This window comes from Salvia miltiorrhiza, chromosome 2 (assembly GCF_028751815.1).
Source record: "Salvia miltiorrhiza cultivar Shanhuang (shh) chromosome 2, IMPLAD_Smil_shh, whole genome shotgun sequence".
In the NCBI taxonomy this organism is placed as follows: domain Eukaryota; kingdom Viridiplantae; phylum Streptophyta; class Magnoliopsida; order Lamiales; family Lamiaceae; genus Salvia; species Salvia miltiorrhiza.
The window spans coordinates 60,510,099-60,533,653 of NC_080388.1; the positions used below are offsets into that span (position 1 = coordinate 60,510,099).

General features: G+C 33.6%; 1 protein-coding gene across 1 annotated transcript; it reads left to right on the plus strand.

The window, feature by feature from the left end:
- Positions 1-21,465: 21,465 nt before the first annotated feature.
- On the plus strand, positions 21,466-22,481 carry LOC131010804 (ethylene-responsive transcription factor ERF010-like). The gene has a single exon (XM_057938464.1). It carries the CDS (start codon positions 21,812-21,814, stop codon positions 22,262-22,264), a length of 453 nt encoding a protein of 150 aa, XP_057794447.1. The 5' UTR covers positions 21,466-21,811; the 3' UTR covers positions 22,265-22,481.
- Positions 22,482-23,555: the final 1,074 nt, after the last annotated feature.

Genomic DNA, 23,555 nt, shown 5'->3' on the forward strand with positions numbered 1-23,555 from the left:
AGTAACTCAAAATAGGATTTATTAGAGGAGTAGTGATATTTGGACAAAATATATTCAAAGAAAAGGTTAAATATTTTTTTTAAAAAAAAATATTTATTTAAAATTTTTGGTTCAAATTTGAAAGGTATTTAATTAGTTTTATTGTTTTCTCCACATTGTAGTTTTTTTTGTAATTTATGTAATTTTATTATTTTTTTGTAGATTTTGTACTTAAAAATTAATAAAAAAAATATATTAAAAATTATAAAAAAATACAATGTGAATAAAACAATAAAATTAACTAAATTATTTTTTATTTTGAACTATTTTTTAAAATAAATTAATTTTTTAAAGTATTTAGTTATTTTTGTCGCGATATATTTTGTCAAAATAACATTTGAGGTCCTTTCTTGAATTAAGCATTTGGTTTGGGTTTGTACGAGGTTGTGCTATTATTATTATTATTTATTTATTTTTTGAGGAAAAGGCATAAAACTTTCATTAAACCAAGAGAGGAGAGTTAAAGCCGATAGGAAAATTATCGGAAGAAACAGGGCATAAATGAAAACGAAGAGCATGCTTTGCTAAACAGTTATTTTGAATTGTGGGGAAATACTAGTTAATAATAATTCTTTTATGATGCAAATATGGTAACACATCAATTCGGCGTTGCGAAAGAGTTTCCGAACTCTGGGTTCCTCGATTTTTTCTGTTTATGTTTTAAAGCATTTACGGCACGTGCAATATACGAAAAATGTTTTATATTTCTATATTCATATAAAGTCAATATCAATTCAATTATTATATATATAAATATAATAAAAAAATAATTTTAACAGAATATATTTAAGCTGAATATTGACAAAATAAAAAAATAAAGAAAATTCACAATATTAAAAACAAATATTACAAAAAGGTAAATATAATAAATTAAAAAAAACATAGATTTATTCAAAAAAGAGAGAGAAGTGAGAGAAATTTTAAAAAATTTAATCTTTAAATAAATACAATTTTTACATTTTAAATTAAATATTTATATAAAATATATCAAATTAAAGCTCTTATCGTGATCTTTAATTTAATATGTATATTAAATATTTTTTTAATTAGTCGAATTTTAAAATTTTCGAAAGAAATAAAACAAAAAAAAGAAGATAAAGAAAAAGGAAATAAAAAGAAAAAAAATTAATTACAAATAAACCTTCAATTTTATTATAACAACAAAAATTTTACTCAATTTTGAAATTGATTTTAAATTTGGAGTTGCCTTTTTAATATAGTATATAAATTTCGTTTTATTGATTTTAAACAAAAATTAAAATTAAAGGTCTTTAATTAATAAATAAGAGTACAATAAAACAAGTTAACATACCATTTTTTGAGTACAGTTAGAAATGTGTGAAAGGAAAGAGAGATTGAGGCCTTCTAAAATGCTGCGACATCTGTTATTTAATTTGAAATATAAAAAGGTGTAATGTGTGGAAATATTTAGGCCACCAAATAAAATATTAGAACTCAGGATTGGTACATCTCGTCGACCAAACCCAGTTCATTTCATCTGCGCTACTTCGTTCCAATTTCTCTTTTTTTAATGAACATATATATGCCTTCCTCACTTTTATCTTTTTCGTAAGGGAAATATAATTATTTGGACGAATATGATATGACCTTTTAGAATCACTTTTAAAGATGTTCCTTTTTAGAGGACTTCATATTCACTTGATTAAAGGAGAAATTTAATTGAATTGTTCTGTATCGTCAAAATATTTTTAAGTTTGTAAAATATCTGATGTGTGACCTATTTGATTAAGTTCTCAGTATTTAAAAAATGATACATTGTACATCCAAATATCGGATGTACAATATAAGAGGTGCAAGGAGATACCTAGAACCCCTACGTGGTTATGGATACCTGAAATTCGAACTAATATACTTGAGTTTAAAATTATTTAATGCCATTATCTTAGGGCTATTTGCAAAAATAGGCTACTGTTTTTCGGACTTGCAAAAATAGGCTAATTATTTAAGTTTTTGGCATTTTTAGGCCACATTTGAGCTCAATTCAGCATTTATAGGCCATTTTTTGGGGCCAAAATGTGTCCCAAAATAGCCTAATTGGGTACACATGTGGCCTAAAAATATCAAAAACTAAAATAATTGGCCTATTTTTGCAAGTCCGAAAAATAGTGGCCTATTTTTGCAAATAGCCCTAAGATAATGGCCTTAAATAAATTTAAACTCAATATACTTCCTCCGTCTCATAACTAATGACCTATTTTCCTCTTTGGATTGTCCCATATATAATGACATGTTTCTATTATTGAAAATAATTAGGGCTTCAAAGATGTTTAATTAACTATTGAATTTAACACTAATCAAGGCTACAAAAAAAACAAAAAAAAAACGCAGCCTCTTTATTTCACTCTCTCTCTTCTGAATTGGGGAGTCCCGTCATCAAACCCTAGTTTCCATTGCCATCTTCAAGAGGCGCCGCCTCACTTACCACCGATCTCCACCGTGCACGGCCTCCCTTTTCACCAATCTCCACTGTGCGCCGCCTCCATTTTCACCGATCTTCACCGTGAGCCGTCAAACTTGATTGCATGATAAATTTGTCATAACTCAATTATGTCATGGGCTAAATTATTATTTTGTAAAGGTCATGAAGTTAGGTTATTAAAAACAATCGTAGAAGTCTTTTTTTTTTTTTTGTCTTTCTAAAAAAGGTTATTATCAAGAAAATAAGAATGCACACACTAAGTCTTTAGGCGATTCAAACTCAACTTATTAATTAAAGAAAAAATATATGTCCCATCGTTAAGTTTCACTTTGCCGCAAATTAAAATATAGTAGTAATATTTACTACGATATGATGATATCCAACATTTATATATTATTTATATTTATATTCACACTCTCGTGAGCTAGAATTTAAAATTAGATTTTTTACTATCCAGACTTTGCCTTATATTAATAAATATGCATGTATGGTCCACAAATTAGAGCAGGGAAATCGGCAACTTTCTGTATTATTAGGCCGTCAATGTCTGCATTGTTTTGCGGCTATCTCTACTTGTTCTCAAATAGTAACAACTTTCTAGTTTAATTCTATTATTGTGGTGAATTAGGCTTCTTCTTTTTCCCCCCTTTGTTTCCCTTTTATTTTATGGATGAAATCAATCGCAGTCGAGATGAGATAATTGCTTACGAAGTCCTCATCCAACGAGTATGGTACCAATAAAAACTGTTAAAATTGTAAATTAGCTCGGTAGATTCTCGGCCAAAATATATTTCCTTTGTTCCGTGACAGAATATCACATATAAAACGACCCGAATTTTAAGAAAATATTGAAAAAAACTTGTAACATTTGTGGGTTTTTGATTTATAAAAAAATCGTATGTTATGTACCAAATAAAATATTAAGATGACATAATTATATTATACATCCTAATTATCGGTATCAAATGAACCTAAAGATATAAGAATCACAAGATAGGTTTTTTATTTATTTATAAAACTCCACAGTACAATATTCCGTTCACTCTTCTCCTCTCACAATAAATTCTTGTCATTCTTCCTTCTTGTCCTTTATTCTAAATTTAAAATTAATAATTTTGAACTTGAGGTTAATTATTTTTGAGAAATTTTGAAGTTAACAAGCAAAATTGATCGAAAATCACTTTTTGTGCTTAATTTCCATGGACGGCTAAGATTTTGGCCCGTTTCTTTTGCAGAGAACTAATTTTAATTATGTTATTTTTTAAAAAATAATTTCACAGAAAATGAATCATAATAAATTCTCTATTATATATATTTGGAAAAATGAAAAAAAATAGGATTATGAATTTGATAAAGCATCTTATCAACACCAAATCTAGATTATGAGTTTTACCTAGTGTTAATTGTGGAAATTGAGAGAATATAGTCGAATTGCTGAGAGAAAGTAAGTTTGTTGTTGTATTAATAGAGAGCACGTAGTAATACATAGCAGGAGTGCATGGGGTATTTATAGAGTACATTCGAGGGGTAAGATAGTAATTTCAGTCTGGGGTCATGTTCCACGCGTGGTCAGGGGTACGATGGTAATTTCGCCTTCCTTCGCTCGTTCCTCAGCTCAGCGACAGAGAAACGTATGTATCGCAGAGCTTTGGATTCCTCTGCGAACGAGTGATTCCTCTGCTCTGGTGCTTCCCGGGTGAAGTGGTCATTTTTGCCGTTGACTATCTTATGGGTAAGTCATCCCTCTGACTTTAGTGATTCCTCTGACCGAGCCCGTTCCTCTGACGGAGCCCATTCCTCTGACTGATCCCGTTCCTCTGATCCGAGCGATGCCTCTGTCCAAGTCCATTCCTATGCTCTGCATATATTACTCCTCATCAGAATTTATTCATTAACTAAATATAATTAATTAATAGGTATAATGATTGAAATATAACTAACATGCATAAAAAACCCCACTTTTTTTTTTTAATAATAACAATATACATTATTAAGTTATATACCACATTAGTCATAATTCTACAATTAAATTAAAAATTATTTAAATAATAATAATAATAATAATAATAATAATAATAATAATAATAATAATAATAATAATAATAATAATAATACTTCTTTCGTCCACGACAAGTGTTGTGTGGATGAATGGCACGAGTTTTAAGAAAATATTGGAAGATGTGTATAAAGTGAGGAAACAGACCCACCAAGTTGTTTAGTTAGTTAATTAATAAAGGGCTTGTGAGATGAGTTTTTTTGTAAAAAAAGTGTATGAGAGTAAAAATATAACGGTATATGTCATAAAATGGAAAGACCACACTTATTATGGATGGACGAAAATAGTAAAAAAAACCATAATTATCATGGACGGGGAAGTAATATAGTGCTTAGAGTTTGCATTTCAATATAGTTAAAAAAGTACTCATTCCGTCCACCAAGAGTGTAACACAATTTACCCAATTAGGTGTCCACAAAGACTGTAACACTTTTCTTTTTAGGACATGGCCCCTCTTTCCCCTTTTAATTACAACCACACATTTCTTTATGGCCTCACACTTAATTTAACCGCAATCATTCATTTCTACTTTATACACAACTACAAACTATGTTCTCAAAACCCGTGTCCATCAAAAATGTTTCACTCTTGGTGGACGGATGGAGTAAGATTGAATACGCAACTATATAAAAATCCTAAGAATGAGGGAAAAAATACCTAAGAAAAGTTAGGAAATAAGACTTCGAAAAAGTTGCATTGCTTTCCTTATTTTCAGGATTCTTATTACTTCTCTTGTTTAATAAAAATTCATCTAAACATAAGAATTTAAAGTACTTGAATCATATCACTTTTTCAGGATAGAATACGTGCTAAACAAACAGACCCAAAAAAGTCAAGCAACAATGTGTATGTGATAATTCAATCCTACTTGCCTCTACCAAACTTTATATAATATTTGCATAAACTATTTGATCCTGAACATATTTTTTATGGTCCCAAAACGATATTGTTAGGTGTATTTGGGAAGGGGAAAATACAATTAACTAAAACTTTCTTAGTTAGTTAATTTTTTTTTTTTGTTTTCTGGCAGGAAGGTAATGAGCCTCTGCCTTGAGAATTTGACTTCACAAGGATGTCAATGCATTTCAAATGAGCATCATTATCTAAGTATCGATCAAGATGAAGTATTCTTCTTACTAATTGTTAGGAACTTAATGAAATATCATAATCCTTGTTTTGATGATACCAAAATCCTTAGGTTTTTCTTGTAATAGACTAGAACTGTTCGAACTCAAGTGTTAGAGTTCTATTCTATTTTAGTTAGCGTTCTGAAGACTGAAGACCGGAGGATTGAAGACTGAAGATGCTGACTGATGTAACGAATTAAGACAGAGTCAAATACTAATATTTGACTGAATAGTCCAAGAATTAGTTACGACTGATTACTTAATGTGGGCCACGTGGATTCAGCGGACTAATACTAAAGTCAAGTATCGGTTAAACATTATTCCTCGGACTGAACCTCCAAAGTTAAAAGGATGCCACGCACTCCCAGAGTACAGCCGCATTAAATGCAGAGATCTCAAGGATCGTCCTTTCTCTGTAGAGCCTTCCTTTTTGGTGATTACCTTTCAGAGATGTCCTATCTCCTGCTCCTTAGTAGTCGTTCTCACCAAACAAGGAACCTCGAAGATTGAAGCCTCAGCAAAGTTCAAATCTATCTCCAACGGATGAATTCTTGAAGACCATTTCAGCCAATGGATCTATTCAAGACCTCTCCTATAAATAGAGCTTGAGGATCACTTCAATCTTCACCGATTCAACTACACAAGCTGAAACGCTGCCGAATTCATCACTCAGCAATTCAAAGTCAATCCAAAGTTTGAATCGAAGAAGAGAATTACAAAGCCAAAAATCAGTCACTGCTGATTACATACATTCTCTTAGAACTTAGGCAAATATTGTATATCCAAAGCCTAGGTATAACTGATTACAGAGAACCTGTTCTTTTTAATCTAGTTGGCAAGTTTTCGAACCTCTTTTCAATCGACCGAATCGAGAGTTTGAGTCGAGAGGAGTTCAAACTATTGTTCTGACTCTGTGAGATCTTAGTCTTTGCGAAAAGACATAGTTTTGTCTCAGTGAAGCTAAGAGTGAGAAATCCAACCCAGTGTGTTGGTACTGAAGATTGGATCTTCGGTTGTTTAAGTTTGTTGTGCACCCGTAAGCACAAGCCCAGTGAAGTTGTCAGTGTGATCAACTGACTGTGGATGTAGGAAGTATTTTCCGAACCACGTAAAAATCCCCTTGTTGTTTATCGCTTTCAGTATTTACTTTCCTTATCTGTGCATAAACCTTTTGATAATTGAAACTGATTAATAGCAAAGTGAAACGTAAATCTTGACAACTTGTTTACATCACAAAGGCTATTTCGAAAGAAAAGTTTTCCGCTGCCAGTGTTATTAGTCTAACTGTAAATCTTCGGAAAGTCAGTAAGATCCATAACAATTCTCTGTTTTACAAACTCGACTGAAGCCTAACGTGTATCAGTTAAAGTCTTTGACTTAACTGATAACTCTTTACTAAAGAGTATTCAGTATCAGTCGCCAACCTAAGTTTTGCTAAACTCTTTTTATTGAAAAAGGTTGTGTCAGTTTGTTTTCGATTTAAAATTGCCTATAGGTGTATTCCCCCCCATACACCTATTCCAGACCGTCAAGGACCTAACACTAATGGATAGAGCATTTGATTACTCCAAATATAACCATATCATGATACTTATGTGTGTGTGTGAAATTTGGTGGTTATTCAAAGCTCAATATGATTGGAAAGGTTCAACTTGAAAACGCATTGTGCAATAGTTAGTGTTTGTGCAGACTCTGAACTTGGTTAGTGCAAACTCTGAACTTGGTAAATTAGTTAAAGAGTATGGAAATCATATGATGATGATGGTTAAATGCACGACAAAGGAAAAAAATGAAGCAGTAAAGGACATAGAATATTTAACGTGGTTTAGAATATAATTCCTTCTCCTATGTTGATGAACTTGATCTGATTAGGTGAATTTCTTTCACCTTGGAATCTCTTGAGATATAGTGATTAAGTGCACTTCCAAGAGTATATAAACCCAAACTAGGCAACTTTACCAAACACGAGTTATCCTACCGTGATTGCTCATATGCTTTTAGTGATGGTTCCTTGTCACCTACTCGCTTAGTCTTTCGTTTTAGTGACTAAGCACACTGTCACTTACTTGCTCTCTTAATATTCGTCTCAAAACTTCACTTCTTAAAATATGGATGTAGATGAGAGTAAGAGATTTTCCAACTAATCAGAGGGCTGCTACAATCATGGCCAACCCTTTAGTAAGGCCAAAGGGGAAATGGCCTAGGGCCCCTAAATTTAGGGGGCCCCAAAAAATGTAAGGCCGACTAGTATTATTAGCCCAATTACAAAAAACAAAATAAAAAAAAATATTTACACACTATTCCTAATCATCATGACAACAACGTTTCTTTCTTATTTGCTCAATTTTATTTTTGTTCCCTAGCTAATGTTTCTACACACTAGCTCTACCAAAAAAAAAAAAAAATCTGCACAATATTCTTATCTACACACTATACCTAATGTTTCAGATTATTTTCCTAATGTTTCTATAGAATATTGAGTATTGTTAACTATACCAGATATTGAAAGAAGTTTTTCAAAATTAAAATTGATAAAATCATATTTACATTCTACTATGTCTCAAGAAATGTTGAATGATTATCAGTTTTATGCATTGAACATGAGGTATTAGAAAAGCTTGATCTTGAAGAAATTATTGATGATTTTGCTTCTCAAAACGCTAGAAGATCTAAATTATTTCTATAATTATTTAAACATTGTTTTCTAGTTCATTGCATTTTATAGTTAATGTCATAGGTGTACAACTATTTCAAATTTTCTACAACTTCTCAAAGCTTCATTTTTTAGAGGGGCCATTTTTTTTTCCTTTTCGCCTAGGGCCCCCGAAATGTCAGGGCCGTCCCTGACTACAATTAAGAATATTATTAGGGTTTTTTTCCCAGCAAATCACGTTTTAAGCTCAGGACATAGCTTTGAGCATGGCCTAGCTATGGTGAAAATGAAAGAATATGTGAATTTCTCTCATGAAAATATGCACTTGGAAAGATATACTCTGAGTGTGCATCTTTGGACATTTGAGAGCAAATTGATTACTTTGGCATTTTGCACGTATCTTTATCTTTTTTATTCTTTCTCTTTCCTTTGTTGAAAAAGTATGTATATATAGGAGATAAAACTCAACTAGACGTGAAAATAACTGTTTGAATTCTTTTTGTCGTGGAGCTTTGACGTGCATTGATGCAATCCATCGTACTTTCTCCCAAGTAAGTAAGTCTTTATTTTTTGCGTCCAACGTTCTTTTTTGCATAAACTTTAATCTTCAGTGTTGACCCATGATTGATCCACGTCGTTAGTATGTTGAAGACAAACGAAGGGGTTAGACTTTGATAGCTCCTAATTTTTGGACAATGGCTTTAGTTCATCGATTTATCACTTTATGACAAGTCTTCATGCTGTGTTTTTTGTATCTTCAAATTCTGAGTTTTTCTTCTTCAAACTACTAATTTTTTGGCTCCATCTGAAGTGATGGTCTTCAGCTTCTCCGAGTCTTCAGTTCTTTCGTATGAGTGTTGATTTCACTACTTCTTGATCTTCAGTGGTTGGAAGATCAGTGAATCAATCTTTAGGGTGAGGTTGCATCCGAACTTGGTTAGGTTTCTCCTTATTAAAATAGAGTCAATATATGAAAATAGCAACTTTTTTTTAGTAAACTTGAAATTTTAAAAAATACCCACTTTTTGTGTTAAAAGACTAAACTTAAAAAAAAAAAAAAAAAATCACTCCCCCTGCCCTGCCCACCCCTCCAGACCCCCACCACCCCCAAGCCAATTATTTTTCTTTTACTCCCCCATGTCCTGCCTACCCCCAGACGCCTGACCCCACCCACCCCCGACCACCCAACCCCAAACCAAAATAAATTTTTTTACTCCCCCTGCCCTGCCTACCCCCAGACGCCCGACCCTACCCACCCCCAAGCCAAATTAAAAAAAAAATACTCCCTCCTGCCCTACCCCCACCCCCGCCCCCATTCCCCCCACCCCCCAAGCCTATTTTTTTTTACTTCCTCCCTGCCCTAACCCCACCCCCAAACCAAAAAAAGAAAAAAATTAACTCCCCCCTGCCCTGCCCCCCACACCCTCTCCCCCCTCCCGACCACTCACCCCAAGCCAAAAAAAATCTTGAATTAATAATTTTCTTTAATTCACAATCAAATTTATAAATTCACAACTTAATATTTTTGAATTCACGACCACATCTATGAATTCACAACTTAATATTCTTGAATTAACAACCGGATCTATGAATTCACAACTAACTCGATGAATTCACAATTAAATCGTTAGTGTTGGTTGTGAATTCTCGAATTCACAACCAGTTTGATGAATTCATGATTGAATCACAACCAACTCTATTCCTAGTTGTGAATTCAAGTAGTCGTGAATTTGAGTTTTAAAGCTCGAATTCATAAAATAGTTGTTTTGGTTGTGAATTCGAGAATTCACAACTTAATATTCTTGAATTTACAACCAGATCTATGAATTCATAACTAAAACTAAAATTCACAACTAACTCGATGAATTCACAACTGAATCGCTAGTGTTGGTTGTGAATTCGAGTTTTAAAACTCGAATTCACAACTAGTTGTTTTGGTTGTGAATTCACAACCAGTTTGATGAATTCGCGACTGAATTACTAGTGTTAGTTGTGAATTCGAGTTTTAAGTCTCGAATTCACAACCAACTCTATTATTAGTTGTGAACTCAAGTAGTCGTGAATTTGAGTTTCAAAGCTCGAATTCACAAACTAGTTGTTTTGGTTGTGAATTCTCGAATTCACAACCACAACTAGTTGTTTTGATTGGGGGGGGGGGTTGGTTGCGGGGGTAGGGGCAGGCAGGGGAGGGAGGGTGGGCAGGACATGGGGAGGTAATTTTTTTTTTTTTTTGGCTTGGGGTGGGTGGTTGGGGGTGGGGGTGGGGGTGGGGTCAGGGGCAGGGAGGGAGTAAAAAAAATTGGCTTGAGGGTGGGTGGTCGGGGGTGGGGTCAGGGGCAGGGAGGGAGTAAATTTTTTTTTTTTTTTGACTTGGGGGTGGGAGTTTCGGGGGGTGGGCAGGGTAGGGGGAGTAAAAAAAAATATTGGCTTGGGGGTGGGTGGTCAAGGGGGTGGGAGGTTCGTGGGGGGTGGGCAGGGCAGGATTGGGGGAATAAAAGTTTTTTTTTAGGGTAAAGGGTAAAATGGTAAGTGTGATTATTTTTTAAAATTTTTATCTTAATGGATAATTTTAAATTTACTAAAAGAATTAGGCTATTTTCAAAATCCACGCGTTAAAATAAATCTATCAATATTTTAAAGACATTTCCAATATGACATATTTAGGTGAATATCTTTCCACTTCTTCCGAGCCCCCCCCTCCCCCCCCCCAAGTTCCCTAACAAATGAGCTACTCGGACTAAGAGCATCCGCATTGGAGTTACATGATAGCCTACTTTATGAGGGGGGGACCACATGGTGTAAAGATGTTGCATTGGGGTTACATGATAGCTTACATGATAGCATTAGTTTTGATTTTTTTCATTTTTCATTTAAGTTTAATTTCATAAATTTAAATTACACAATTTACTTCAAATTTAAATTGCATTAATTTTGAAATTCTTCTGTATTCGAAAACGCCGCCCGAAAAATGTAGGTCCGTACGTCGGATTGCCGTTGAAGTAGTCTTGCATAAGACGTAGATGGGCTTCCTCTCTATCACGGTGGACGTAAGACCGGGGACGTTTCACACGTCCCGCCTCCGGCGTCGGCTGAGCATAGATGTGAGCAAGCAGTTGTTTCTGCAACTCTATCTTCTCCATGATCGCATGAGCTACACGGTCGGATGAATCAGACGAAGAACCGTGGTCGGATTCCGACATTGTCGGAAGAAAGAAGATGAAAACGCTTGAAGGAGGAAGAAGAAGGAATGAAAGTGAAAGAAGAAGGAGAATTGTGGAGTGAAAGTGAGGAAGAAGAAGGAGAATTGTGGAGTGAAAGTGAAGAAGAAGAAGGAGGAAGATGGATTTATAAAGAGAAGAAAAAATTAAAAAAAAAAATCAAACGGTCAAATTTGGCACGGAAACCGAAGAGTCAAAGCTGCCAATTTCATTCAAAATTTGAATTTTTTTTTATATAGAGGCGCGTGTAGAAATTCAACCGTTGTGAGGGCTACACGTTAGCCCTCGTGTAAATGTTTGCTGCATCGCTTACACGATAGCAAGCTTACACGAGTAAGCTGCTATCGTGTAAGCGTTGCAGATGCTCTAATATAGAACTCATTACATCATCTGTTACAAAGGATAAATAAGGTAAAAGCTTTTCATATTGTTGGGTGCATGTAGGCAATGAACTTCATAATAAAATTTTATAAAAGGAAGCAACTTCACAGTGTTTTTCATGGCATTCTATCGACGACAGTACTGTTTGATTTTGCTATTTCTCATAATTATAATATAATGAATATGAATTATGAACTCCTATGACCTTCAGAAAATATGAAGCATTTTATCAAAAAACAGAAAAAAGAAAATATGAAGCATATGTAAAGGCGAGTCAAATTCTTGCAATTATTGTCTTCTATTTATTAGTTTCAGTTTGAATTTTCAAATCTGAATTTGACTTCGTGTTTCATCGTAATGGTTAATTCACCACGTGACAATTAATATTTGTATCTCAAAATAACATTTTCCTGTTTAAATTTGAAGTAATCCTGGAACAGCATATTTATTATAAAAATCAAAATAAAAATGGTCATGAAAAGATATTATTAATGTGTGAGTGGGGTAAGATCTGCTCTCGAGACTCAAAAGATTTTCCACACATTTGTCAACCTGCTACAAATATATTATTAATTTCTGCATTAAATCGACAAAACAACGAACGTGCTTATTCTAATTAAACACAACTTTTTTTTTCTTTTTTTGAAACCGTAAACTCAACCTTTTTCGGTAATATTAAATACTAACCTTGAATGGAGTTTTTTTTTGCTCGAACCTTGAATGGAGTTAAAATACGGCAAAAGCTCACGTCTAACTATTTATAATGTATATTTCCCTAAAAATATATACATATATATGTGTATAGATATATATATTTATAATGTGTACATAAATAGGAGTGATCAATAATTAGATAAAAGCAAAAAAAAAAAAAACAATATTATATGTCAAATAGTGATTATATAGTAGTATATTATATGTGTAACTTCATTATTTTATTTATTTTCAATTTTTTGTTGATGAAGAAATCTAGCATCTGTAGTTTGATGGTGTATTGCAAGTGTCTTAGAGGGGTGTCTTAGATGGTGGTCCCCACCTAAGACACACCCCTCTCCAATACATTGTGTCTTAGATGCTTAGATCTCCATTTCCACAAAATTCACATTTCTGCACTTTTATTTTTAAAATTCCAAATTTCATTAAAATTAAAATTTTACATTACAATAATTAAAATAAAATCAAAGACATTTAAAATAATTAAAGCCAACGGTCCAATTTTTTTAATAAATAAATAAATTCCAACTGTTATAATTTGAAAAAAAAATCAAATTTTTGAATTTTTTTTAATAGGGCGCGTCAATTATTTCTTCTCTTCGCCCCGGGTCTCCACCAAGACACGGCCTCACATCAGCTCGGTTCTCCAACGCAGGCAGCAGTTTGGCGCACCGGATCGAGGCTCCCTTCGATCCCCCGGTTGGAGATGCTCTAATGGTTGCCGTTGGGAAATTAAATGGGGAGGAAAGTGATTAATATTGGCAAAATTTGGGAGAGTATGGTTAAAGGCCATGTTTTAATTCAAACTTGGATGGGACATCAAATCAGTCATTTCATTGGATTATTGATTCGACCTATTAAACAATTTTGAAAACAATTAGATGATCAGTAAAAATTTATTCTCCTCATCCATGAAAACTACTCCATATCAATTTGATTCCCTATTAAGTTTTTGTAATTTTTATGTAATGGATAAATAATTAATGAGAAGGTGTTTAGGGTATAAAGTAAATTCGGATTATTTGTAAGGAGGAGATTTGATTCCCTATAAGTTTTAATACTAACACTTGTAATTTTTATGTAATGGATAAATAACTAATGAGAAGGTGTTTAGGGTATAAAGTAAATTCATCAGATTATTTGTAAGGAGGAGATGTAAAGGAAGTTTATGGTGCAAAGTAATTAGGGACCATTTATTTAGAGTGTAGCTAAATTAAATTGGGTGGGGGGAATTAAGGAGAGTTTGAGCCCTAATTATTTTTATTTTTAAAACGTGTCATTATCAATTACACAAACAAAAATGAAAGATATGTAATTATCAATGGAACAGAGCGAGTATCAAGTTTTAAAACACCTAGACAATATATCAACCAGAAGTAAATAGAATTGTTCATCAGTACTATTTGCTCAAAACGATAAATAATTCAAAGTATATTTACATGAATAATGGAAAAAATGAAAAATGAAAAAAAAAAGAGTTAACTAAAATAGGTCAAACAAAAATTACAAATCTGGATTAGTTTAATTCTACCCTAATCATCATTTATACCGTAATCGCCAAATGAATGGAATTATATGAAAGAAGTCTAACAATAGTAATTTAGAATTGTTGATTGCATATCAAATACTTGTAATTATTTAATATCTATTTCAATATTGTAAGAATTGGTTGAATTAAGTAATCAAAGCTTTTTATGGGTGAGTTGCATGCTATGTTGTTGGGTATTGATTTTTGTTTGAAGAGTGATATTGGTCCGGTGTTGGTTTATTCCGACTCGTTGTTGGCGGTTCACATTGTGCATGAAGATTACAAAGGAATGTATTCTTTGACTAATGAGTTGTTCGAAGCCTTTGTGACGGCTCATCAACGTATTGTCTTAGATTTTAGGCATGTTCGTCGTGAGGTGAATAGAGCCGCGCATTGTTTAGCTAATTATGCTGCCTAGTCTAATGTATAATGATCTGGAAGCAGGATTTCCCTTCATGACTCACAAATATTGTTCATCGTGATTTAATATAAGTGTTTCGTTTTCGTTTAAAAAAAAGTAATCAAAGCTTCAAAATCAAATGTTTTTTTAAGTTGGTGTACGTAGTAGTAATTAATGCACCCAATGGGTCTCCATCGGGTGAATTCTACTTGGAGAAAGGGCTTAGACAAGGAGATCCGTTGTCACCATTCTTGTTCCTCATTGCAGCCGAAGGCCTCCAGTCACTGATTGGCAGAGCGGTGGAGAGAAGTTTTTTGTTGCCTGCTGAGATAGGTAAAGAAAAAGTACAGATCACGCATCTCCAATATGCGGACGATACTATTTTCCTTTTGGATGACAACGAAAAGAATGCAGAGGTGGTAAAGTTTTTACTGAAACTTTTTCACCTTATTTCGGGACTCTCGGTCAATTTTCATAAATGCAATCTGATGGGTATTGGGGTTGATGTTGGCAAGCTGGAGAGAATGGCGAGGGTGTTGAATTGTAGAGTTGGTACTTTACCTTTCAAATATCTTGGGATTAAAGTTGGAGGCTGTAGTAAAAGCATTGTGGATTGGAACTACCTTGTGGAAAAAGTGAGGAAGAAGATTGAGGGGTGGAAGACAAGGAAACTTTCTCTCGCAGGTCGGGCGACTCTGGCAAAATCAGTCTTACAGGCCATCCCGATATACCAGCTCTCTTTTTCATTTATACCAAAAGCTACGGTAAGATCGTTGAACTCACTTTTGTGTAAATTTTTGTGGGGTGGGAGTTCGAACTCTAGGCCGATCCCTTGGGTAAAGTGGGAAGAGTTGTGCTTCAACAAAAAAGAGGGAGGTTTGGGGATGAGAAATGTTGAGTGGTTTAACAATTCGTTGGTGCTGAAATGGGTGTGGAGGTTTCTAAATGGGAAAGGGCAGCTGTGGACCAGAGTAGTTACATCCATTTATGGGGATGTTGAGTGGAGTGAAGAGGGTCTGCGCTTGGCGGGGACACAGAAGCCCAGAGCCGGCTGGTGGTTGAAAATCTTGGCGATGGGAGGGGGCCAGGCTGGTAAATGGTTTACAGATAATATTTGTCGCAAGGTTGGGGAAGGACGGGACACGAAATTCTGGCTGCACATGTGGGTGGGATCGAAACCCCTCAAGCTTGCCTTCTCTAGACTGTTCCAGCTCAGTGCGAATAAGGAAGCCCTTATTAGCGAGTGTGGAAGGTGGGAGAATGGGGTTTGGGTCTGGGACTTGAAATGGAGGAGAGGTCTTTTGGATAGGGAGATGGAGACCATTGATACTCTTTTTTCTGCAATCTCAAGCTCAGCCCCAGTCGCTGGGAGTACAGATGGGTGGGTTTGGAGGGTGGCCAGAGATGGGAAGTATTCTACCAAATCAGCGTACTCTCTCATCGCGGCTACCAGGAATGCGTGTATGTTGTTTCCAACTGAAAAGGGAGGTTCATCAAGATCTGGGAAACAACAGCCCCCCAAAAGGCAAGGTTTACATCCTGGAGAATCCTGAGAAACAGAATGCCGACATGCGATAACTTGATAAAGAGGAGTATTCCTTTGGACGAGGTGAGCTCAATGTGTAATGCGTGCTTTCATCGGAAAGAATCTATCAATCACACGTTCCTTATGTACCCGAAGACTGAGATGGTTTGGGATGAATTACAGAGATGGTTAGGGCTGATCTCGGTACGTCCTCAATGTGTTTTTACCCACTTCGATTCTTTTACAAACCTCGAAAAAGGGAAGAAGCTCGGGAGATTTTTGACAGCGCTTTGGATGTGCACAACATGGCAACTTTGGAAGGGACGCAACGATTGTAGATTCGAAGACAAGTCGTGGGAGGTGAAGAAAGTGATAAACGAGATTAAAGCACGAATGTGGAGCTGGAATAAGTTGTTCAATTTACTTGATGTTGAACCCAGATCTTTTTCCTGGTACTAAGGAGACATTTCGTCTCTCTTTTTGTAACTATGGTTATGGTATTTCTGGTACCAAGAGGTCTTAATAATAAGTTCTTTTCCTGATCAAAAAAATGCACCGAATGGAATTTTCTGTTTCATAATTTAGTGTGTCTCACCATGTACCACTTTCAAATAATATCACTGAACTATATTCAAAAAACAATAATATCCCCCTAAAAAAATAATAATATCATTTGGTTAAAAAAATTAAATAATATCATATCAAAATCGATTTCCTCAATGAAACCGAAATGCTATAATGTTGTTTGAGGGTTAAAATTGAGCCAAAAAAAGTCTGCATGGAAATTCTTCCTTTTTGAAAAATATTGTAAATTAAAAATTATTGCTTACAAATATCTTAGCTTTCACTCTATTTTTTTAAAAATATTTCTTACAACTAATGTGTTAATTTTTGTTCATAGTCTATCGTATGTATCCAAAGTTTATTTCGAAGAATATATGCGCGATGTTTTATAATTCTAAATCATGTAGCCAATGTTAATTCTATTAATGCTAAAAGAAATTATATAAATATTTGGTTTATTGTTTGAATCCCATCCTCTGTTAATCATGATTCGTACTAATTATTGTTACAACTTTTGTTGTTCATTTAAATATTCCATCTTATTGCAAATTAAGTCGTGTTTTAAACTTAACTCATTGACTTTTCAGCTAATAATATACTCTTATATACTTTATTCTCTCTATCTTTTATTGCCTTCTGGGATGCTTTCTAATAATTGTGAAATGAACGTTTTTAAAACAAAAAATGAGAAAATACACAAGAGAGCGTACTTTCTTGAAAAGACAAATACTAACCAAAATTTGTAGGTAGTTTTCGTATTAATTTTCTTAAGGAATTGTAATTAATTATTGTTGATTATGAGAACAATATCATACTTCAGCTTTGTTTGAACGTGAGAGAGAGAGGGGGTGGGAACTGCAGCCAATGATGATGTAACATGTCGGCTACAAATAAAGCCACATAATAATATTCTTGGTAATCGAGGAGTTTCAGTTTTATTTTTACATAACACATCATAATATCTTGTACTCCGTATGTATGTCGACACCAAACGGTGCAAACTTCTATTTAAAAATAGTAAGGTCTAAGGTTCAAATATCACTGCTTCCCCTTCTTCAATATGTCAAAAAAAAAAAAATCTTGTACTCTATATATCCATAAAAAAATATGTTACGAGTTTTAACAAAAATAATTAAATTTAGTGTGTGTGGAAAACAAGGAACGAGTGCAAATTTAGCCATGGAATGTGGTGTAGAGAGAAATTGATTACCGAGATCAAATCCAGATTGTGGGGGTGGAGAATGGCATTCAAGCTGCCGACTTCGGTTAGTGAGTTTCGAAGTTGGATTGCCGTGGCCAGACTTTATGCTTAGGATGCTTCGCTTTTGATCTGCTTATGAGGATGTGAGCTTTCTGCTCTTTTGTTGTTATGCTTTCTCTTTGGTTTTGAGTTCTCTACTCTTTTGTTGTTCTTTTCTTTATTTGGTTTTCCTTTGTTTCGTACGGTACCTCTGGTACCTTGATTTTATAATAAAAATTTTTCTTTGCCTGATCAAAAAAAAAAAAAAATAATTAAATATAGCAAAAGTGGAAAAGGGGTTCGTTTAAACAATTATGTTAATAATAATAATAATAATAATAATAATAATAATAATAATAATAATTAACTGTATTAATTGTGAGGGAGTTAATAGTTGACTATATGATAAAAAAATATACAAAAATTGAAGTGTCTAATTTTTATGAACGAATCAAAATAATAAAAATTGACTATTTTTTGTGGATAAATGAATTATTATTTATTTAATTCAAAAAATATTTATTGTTACTAATATATGAATGTTCAATATATATAACATATTCCCTAAAAAAATACATATAATATCATCATACTTGCGTAAACTCTACGCAAACACATCCGTATACTTAATTAATTCATAAAATAAAAATAATGTCCATTTTCTACATGGTACCGGAGTTCTTATACAAAATGTTTGTAAAAACTAAAAACTCTAAAACAATAAGAAACGCAATTATCTAAACAGAAAAAAGTAAAGAAAAAAATGAAGAGGGGCGAGATGTCGGCGTACAAAACAATTGATAATAAAATAAATTGCGGCGGCGGCGGCGGCATGTAGTTCAGCCACCATCATGCGTGCTGCCTACCCCTCATTCAATTCCCCCAATTGGACGATTATAATTTCACACATGCAAACAATTTATTCGCCATAATTACGCCTAAATTATCCTTTATTCATAATATAGTACTAGCTTACTCAATTTATAGAAATTTATAGTCAAACATTTAGCATACATATATCATAATATGACTGTTTTTTTCTTTTTTCCCGAACTTATATATCTAATTGCATTTAAATATGCAAGAATGTATAAATATGTAAGAATATATAAATATATTATTCGGAATCTCAATCAAGATTATATTTTGATACATTAGGGATTCGTTTGCTATGCATGATAAGAGTGAGATAGATACCTATAAATAGGGATGTCCATTGCTTTGGCTCACTTGAATTCAGACTAGCCCATTCGATTTCGAGTTATTTTCGGTTTGAGCTAATCGATTTTTTTTTCGAGTTAAATAGTTCGACTCTAACCTTAATCCTAATTCACTCGATTTCGGCCTAACCTATTGGGGCCGCAAATTTTCGATTTCTTTACATATATGACTATTTTATAAATAATCATATTATTGTAAAAAAAATGTCGTGTTTTTTAATCAATACATTTCGTCTTATTTTAGATACAAAAGTTAGTGTTATTTTAACGTAAATTTATATAATAACCAATACTAACTTCGTTTCTGATAAAAATTTTGATATACATTTAACATACATGACTATCTTTCTTTGATTTTTATGTCATAAATGTTTGTTTATTAACCGTTGGAGAAAACCAAAATACATTCTACAAGATTCAAAATCTTATTATCAAATTAAAAAGTAAAATAATAAAGTTTTAAAATTAATTATTAAGAAAAAGTTCGGTTAATCGGACCAACTCACTCGATTTTCGGGCCAGTCCTATCGAGCTCGAGCTATTTTCGGGCTAAAATTTTTCAGCACTAATCCTTCTTTTTTGTCGGTTTATTCGGATCAATCCATCTATTTCAGGCTTTATTGACATCCCTACCTAACTATAGTATCATAATATTACCTCCGTCCACAAAAAATAGTCCAAGTGAGGGACGACACGAGTTTTAATAAAAATAGTTATTGTATTGTAAGTGGAGAAAGAGTCCTACTTAAAAAGTGGTATTTATAATGATAATTTATTGTATTGTCAGTGGATAATAGGGCCCATCATGTTATAGATAGTTTTTAAAAATGAAAAGATACTAATTTTTGTAGATATCTCACAATTGCAAAAAATGACTATTTTTTATAAACGGATGGAATATGTTGTTTGCTTCAAAAATAATGGTCTGTTATCTACTATCCATAACTTTTTTATTTTGTATCACGTCTGAGAGGTGTGATAAGGTAACACTTTTTTTTAATATCTTACCAAATATCATATTGATATTTAATCTCCGTCCCGCGAAACTTGAACAATTTCTTTTTGACATGAGTTTTAAGGAGTTAGTATTTTTGTGTGTTAAGTGTGGCAGGTGAAAAAAGTGAATAAAGGGAAAAACTTTTGTCATATAAAGAAGTGCTCAAGCTTCGCGGGACAATTCGAAAAGGAATATTGTTCAAGTTTCGCGGGACGGATGGAGCAAATTAATATACATCCAAGTCAAATATATCATATATTATCTCATACCATGTAGCAAACGAGCCTTAGACATAATCTCATCCGATTTTATCGAGGAGATGTTTATTTTGGAGGATTAATCTTGATAAATAAAAATAATAAGGTTATTCCCTTGTTTATTTACATGTTCCCAATGCCCTTAATTATTTATATCATTTAAATTAGTTTTACTTAATTTTTATCCCATGAAAAAGGTGAAATTAGAGAAATCATACTTTTAAAAATAAAAATACTCAATCATGCAAAGTAAACACCCTTGAGAGTACATATATAATCCAAATAAAATTATGTGCAAATAATAAGATCCCCAGGAAATGTAATATTGCTAGAGATCTTTTTCATTCTTCTTTTATTTTTTTCGTAGATTGTGATTTTACAAAAATTACAATTGTAATAATCTTTAAAAAAAATTATAATTATGATAATCAATGGAAAGATATGGAAGTCAATTTTAATTAAATATGATTTTCATTTTATAGATGAATATATAGTTCGAATAAAATAATTAATTAAAAACCAACCAAATTAATACCCCGATAGTTCAAAATAAGTGTATGATTTTATTTTTTGAAGAATATTTTTTATGCCCCAACAAAAACATATGGGCGAAATAAGTAGGTGTTAGAGTTTCTTGTTAATTAAGCCTGTCGTGTTTCTTTCCTTATCTCTATTAATTAATTTGCGTAGGAATTATGGTCTAGTTTCACTTATTAAGTTATGACTATTAGATTCTTTAATTTTTTTAACTGACAGAAATATCAAATTAGATTAAACACATACAATATCAATACTAATTAGATAAAAACACATACAATATTAATACTTAATTAGATAAAACACACACAGTATTAATACTTAAATCCGGGTGTACTTTTTTTCATCCTACGAAATTAGTCCTTCATCCCTTTTTGAAATATTCCAAAATGTAGTAGTAGTAGTAGTATACTTTTCTTAATTTAAATTGTTTCAAATTTTATTTTACTTAAATAATCATGTTTAATATTTGTTGAAAATAATGTGTGAAGCAATAAATAAGAGAAAAATAAATAATTGTATATAAATTAAATTTTTTAAAATTTATGTGTGAAGCCAATAGTGTTTCCTTTTTCTTTTCTTTTTTAAATAACAAATCTTATGTATATAAGTTACAACTAACGACACACGTACACTAGGTTAACAGAAAAATAAAATAAAAAATAAAATGCGGACTAAACATAATAGTATTACTAAAAAAAATCCAACATAGAAATCCACGAACCCTTCTTCTCCACCTCCATATAAATAAGACGCCATCACCATAACCCCAGCGTTTCCTGCTTCTTTGCTTTGCTGCCTTTTATTCTTACACATCTCATGTTTTCTCTCGCTCATAATCTAACCCTAACCTAAATCAATTCTCCCCACCCCCAAATCAAAATTCTCCCCCAAAATTCCCCAAGCCCCAAATCAATGGAAAGCGTCTGCTGCGCGACGTCGTCCACGTCCTCGTCAAGCTCCGAGAATCCCAACAAGCGGAAGCAGCGCCAGCGCGCGGCGGATAAGCCTTACCGCGGGATTCGGATGCGCAAGTGGGGTAAATGGGTGGCGGAGATCAGGGAGCCCAACAAACGCTCCAGAATCTGGCTCGGCTCCTACTCCTCCCCCGTCGCGGCGGCGCGCGCCTACGACACGGCGGTCTTCCACCTCCGCGGCCCCACCGCGCGCCTCAACTTCCCCGAGTGCGTCCCTGAGTACGGCACCGCCGCCGCCGACCTCCCCGCCGCCGCCATCAGGAAGAAGGCCACCGAGGTCGGCGCCAGGGTCGATGCGCTGCAGGCCGCCGGTGCGATTAAGTCGGGCCGGGCCCCGCAGAAGCCCGATTTGAATGAGTATCCGAGTCCCGAATCATCGGAGGAGAACTGAGTTTATGCGATTTCATCTTATGTTTGGTTTTTTTTTTTTTTGAATTTTTTTTTAGTTGGATGATGATAAAAAAAAAAGAAGAAGATGTAAATCTGGAGGGGGGCAGTGGAATTATAGAGAAAAATCTTTCTCGGTATTTAAATTTAGTTTTCTTGATGGAAATTAATTGTATAATTCTAGTTGGATTAGCAATGGAAATTAATTTAGTGGCTCGTTACTTTTTTTCTCTTTGGAAAAAGGGATCAGTTTCGGCCTATTATATTAACTGTTACATTGAATAAGATGATAGAGAGATAAGAAGAACTTGGTGGATTCAATTTTGGTTGGATTTATACTAGTGATTTTATTTTGGGTAAAAATGTAGATATATTTTGGTAAAGTATACGCAAATATTTTGGGGTTAGGAGTCATGCATTGAGAAAGAAATATAAAAAGAGATTATTTAGTGGTCCTGGGTGAGTATGGATGGGTTGGAAGGTTTGGGAGGACTGCTCTAGTGGGTAGTGAGTGGTGTATGATGGGCAGGTGGGCGGTGATTATTATTTTTAATTATTCTCATTATTATTGATTACGCACCTCATGAAATAGTATATATGCTTCATAGAACCGATCACCTACCCACCGTAGGCAAGCATAACGTGCCCATTATTGATGTGATAAAACGTGCCCATTATTGATGTGACAATTTTAATTAGGAAATATAACTAATAAATCTTACTCTAATTAAAATTATCTTACTATAATTACAATTGCCACATCATGGTGGGCACGTTATGCATGCCCACGGTGGATAGGTGATCGGTTCTGATATACTTTATGCTCACTTGTGCATCCATCTTTAATTCTTATCAGTTATCACCCCGATATCCTTCCGCCAGCACCCATTATAATAAAGGATATAGTACCTAAAATACGTAAAGTTTAGAATAATGGATTTTAATTTTGTGTATAATTTTTAAAACTCAAAATAAAATGCATTAAATTTTATTTCATCTCTCTCACTTGATTTGAACTACGAGTATTTTTCTTTTTGGGTTATCTCATTCGACTTGACATATTTGCTTTCGGGTATACACTTTTACACTATAATTTAGGCCAACTAATGTGGAGCAGATGGAGTAGTTTTTTATTTTACCTTAACTTAAAATTCCTCTTAATTTTTTTAAAAAAATTGTTACTACAACCTAACACAAGAAACTCATAACTCGCACATATAATGCATGTAATGATAAATAACTTCATAATTCAACAATTCAATATGAAAATAAAGTTTTCTCTCACAATCAAAAAT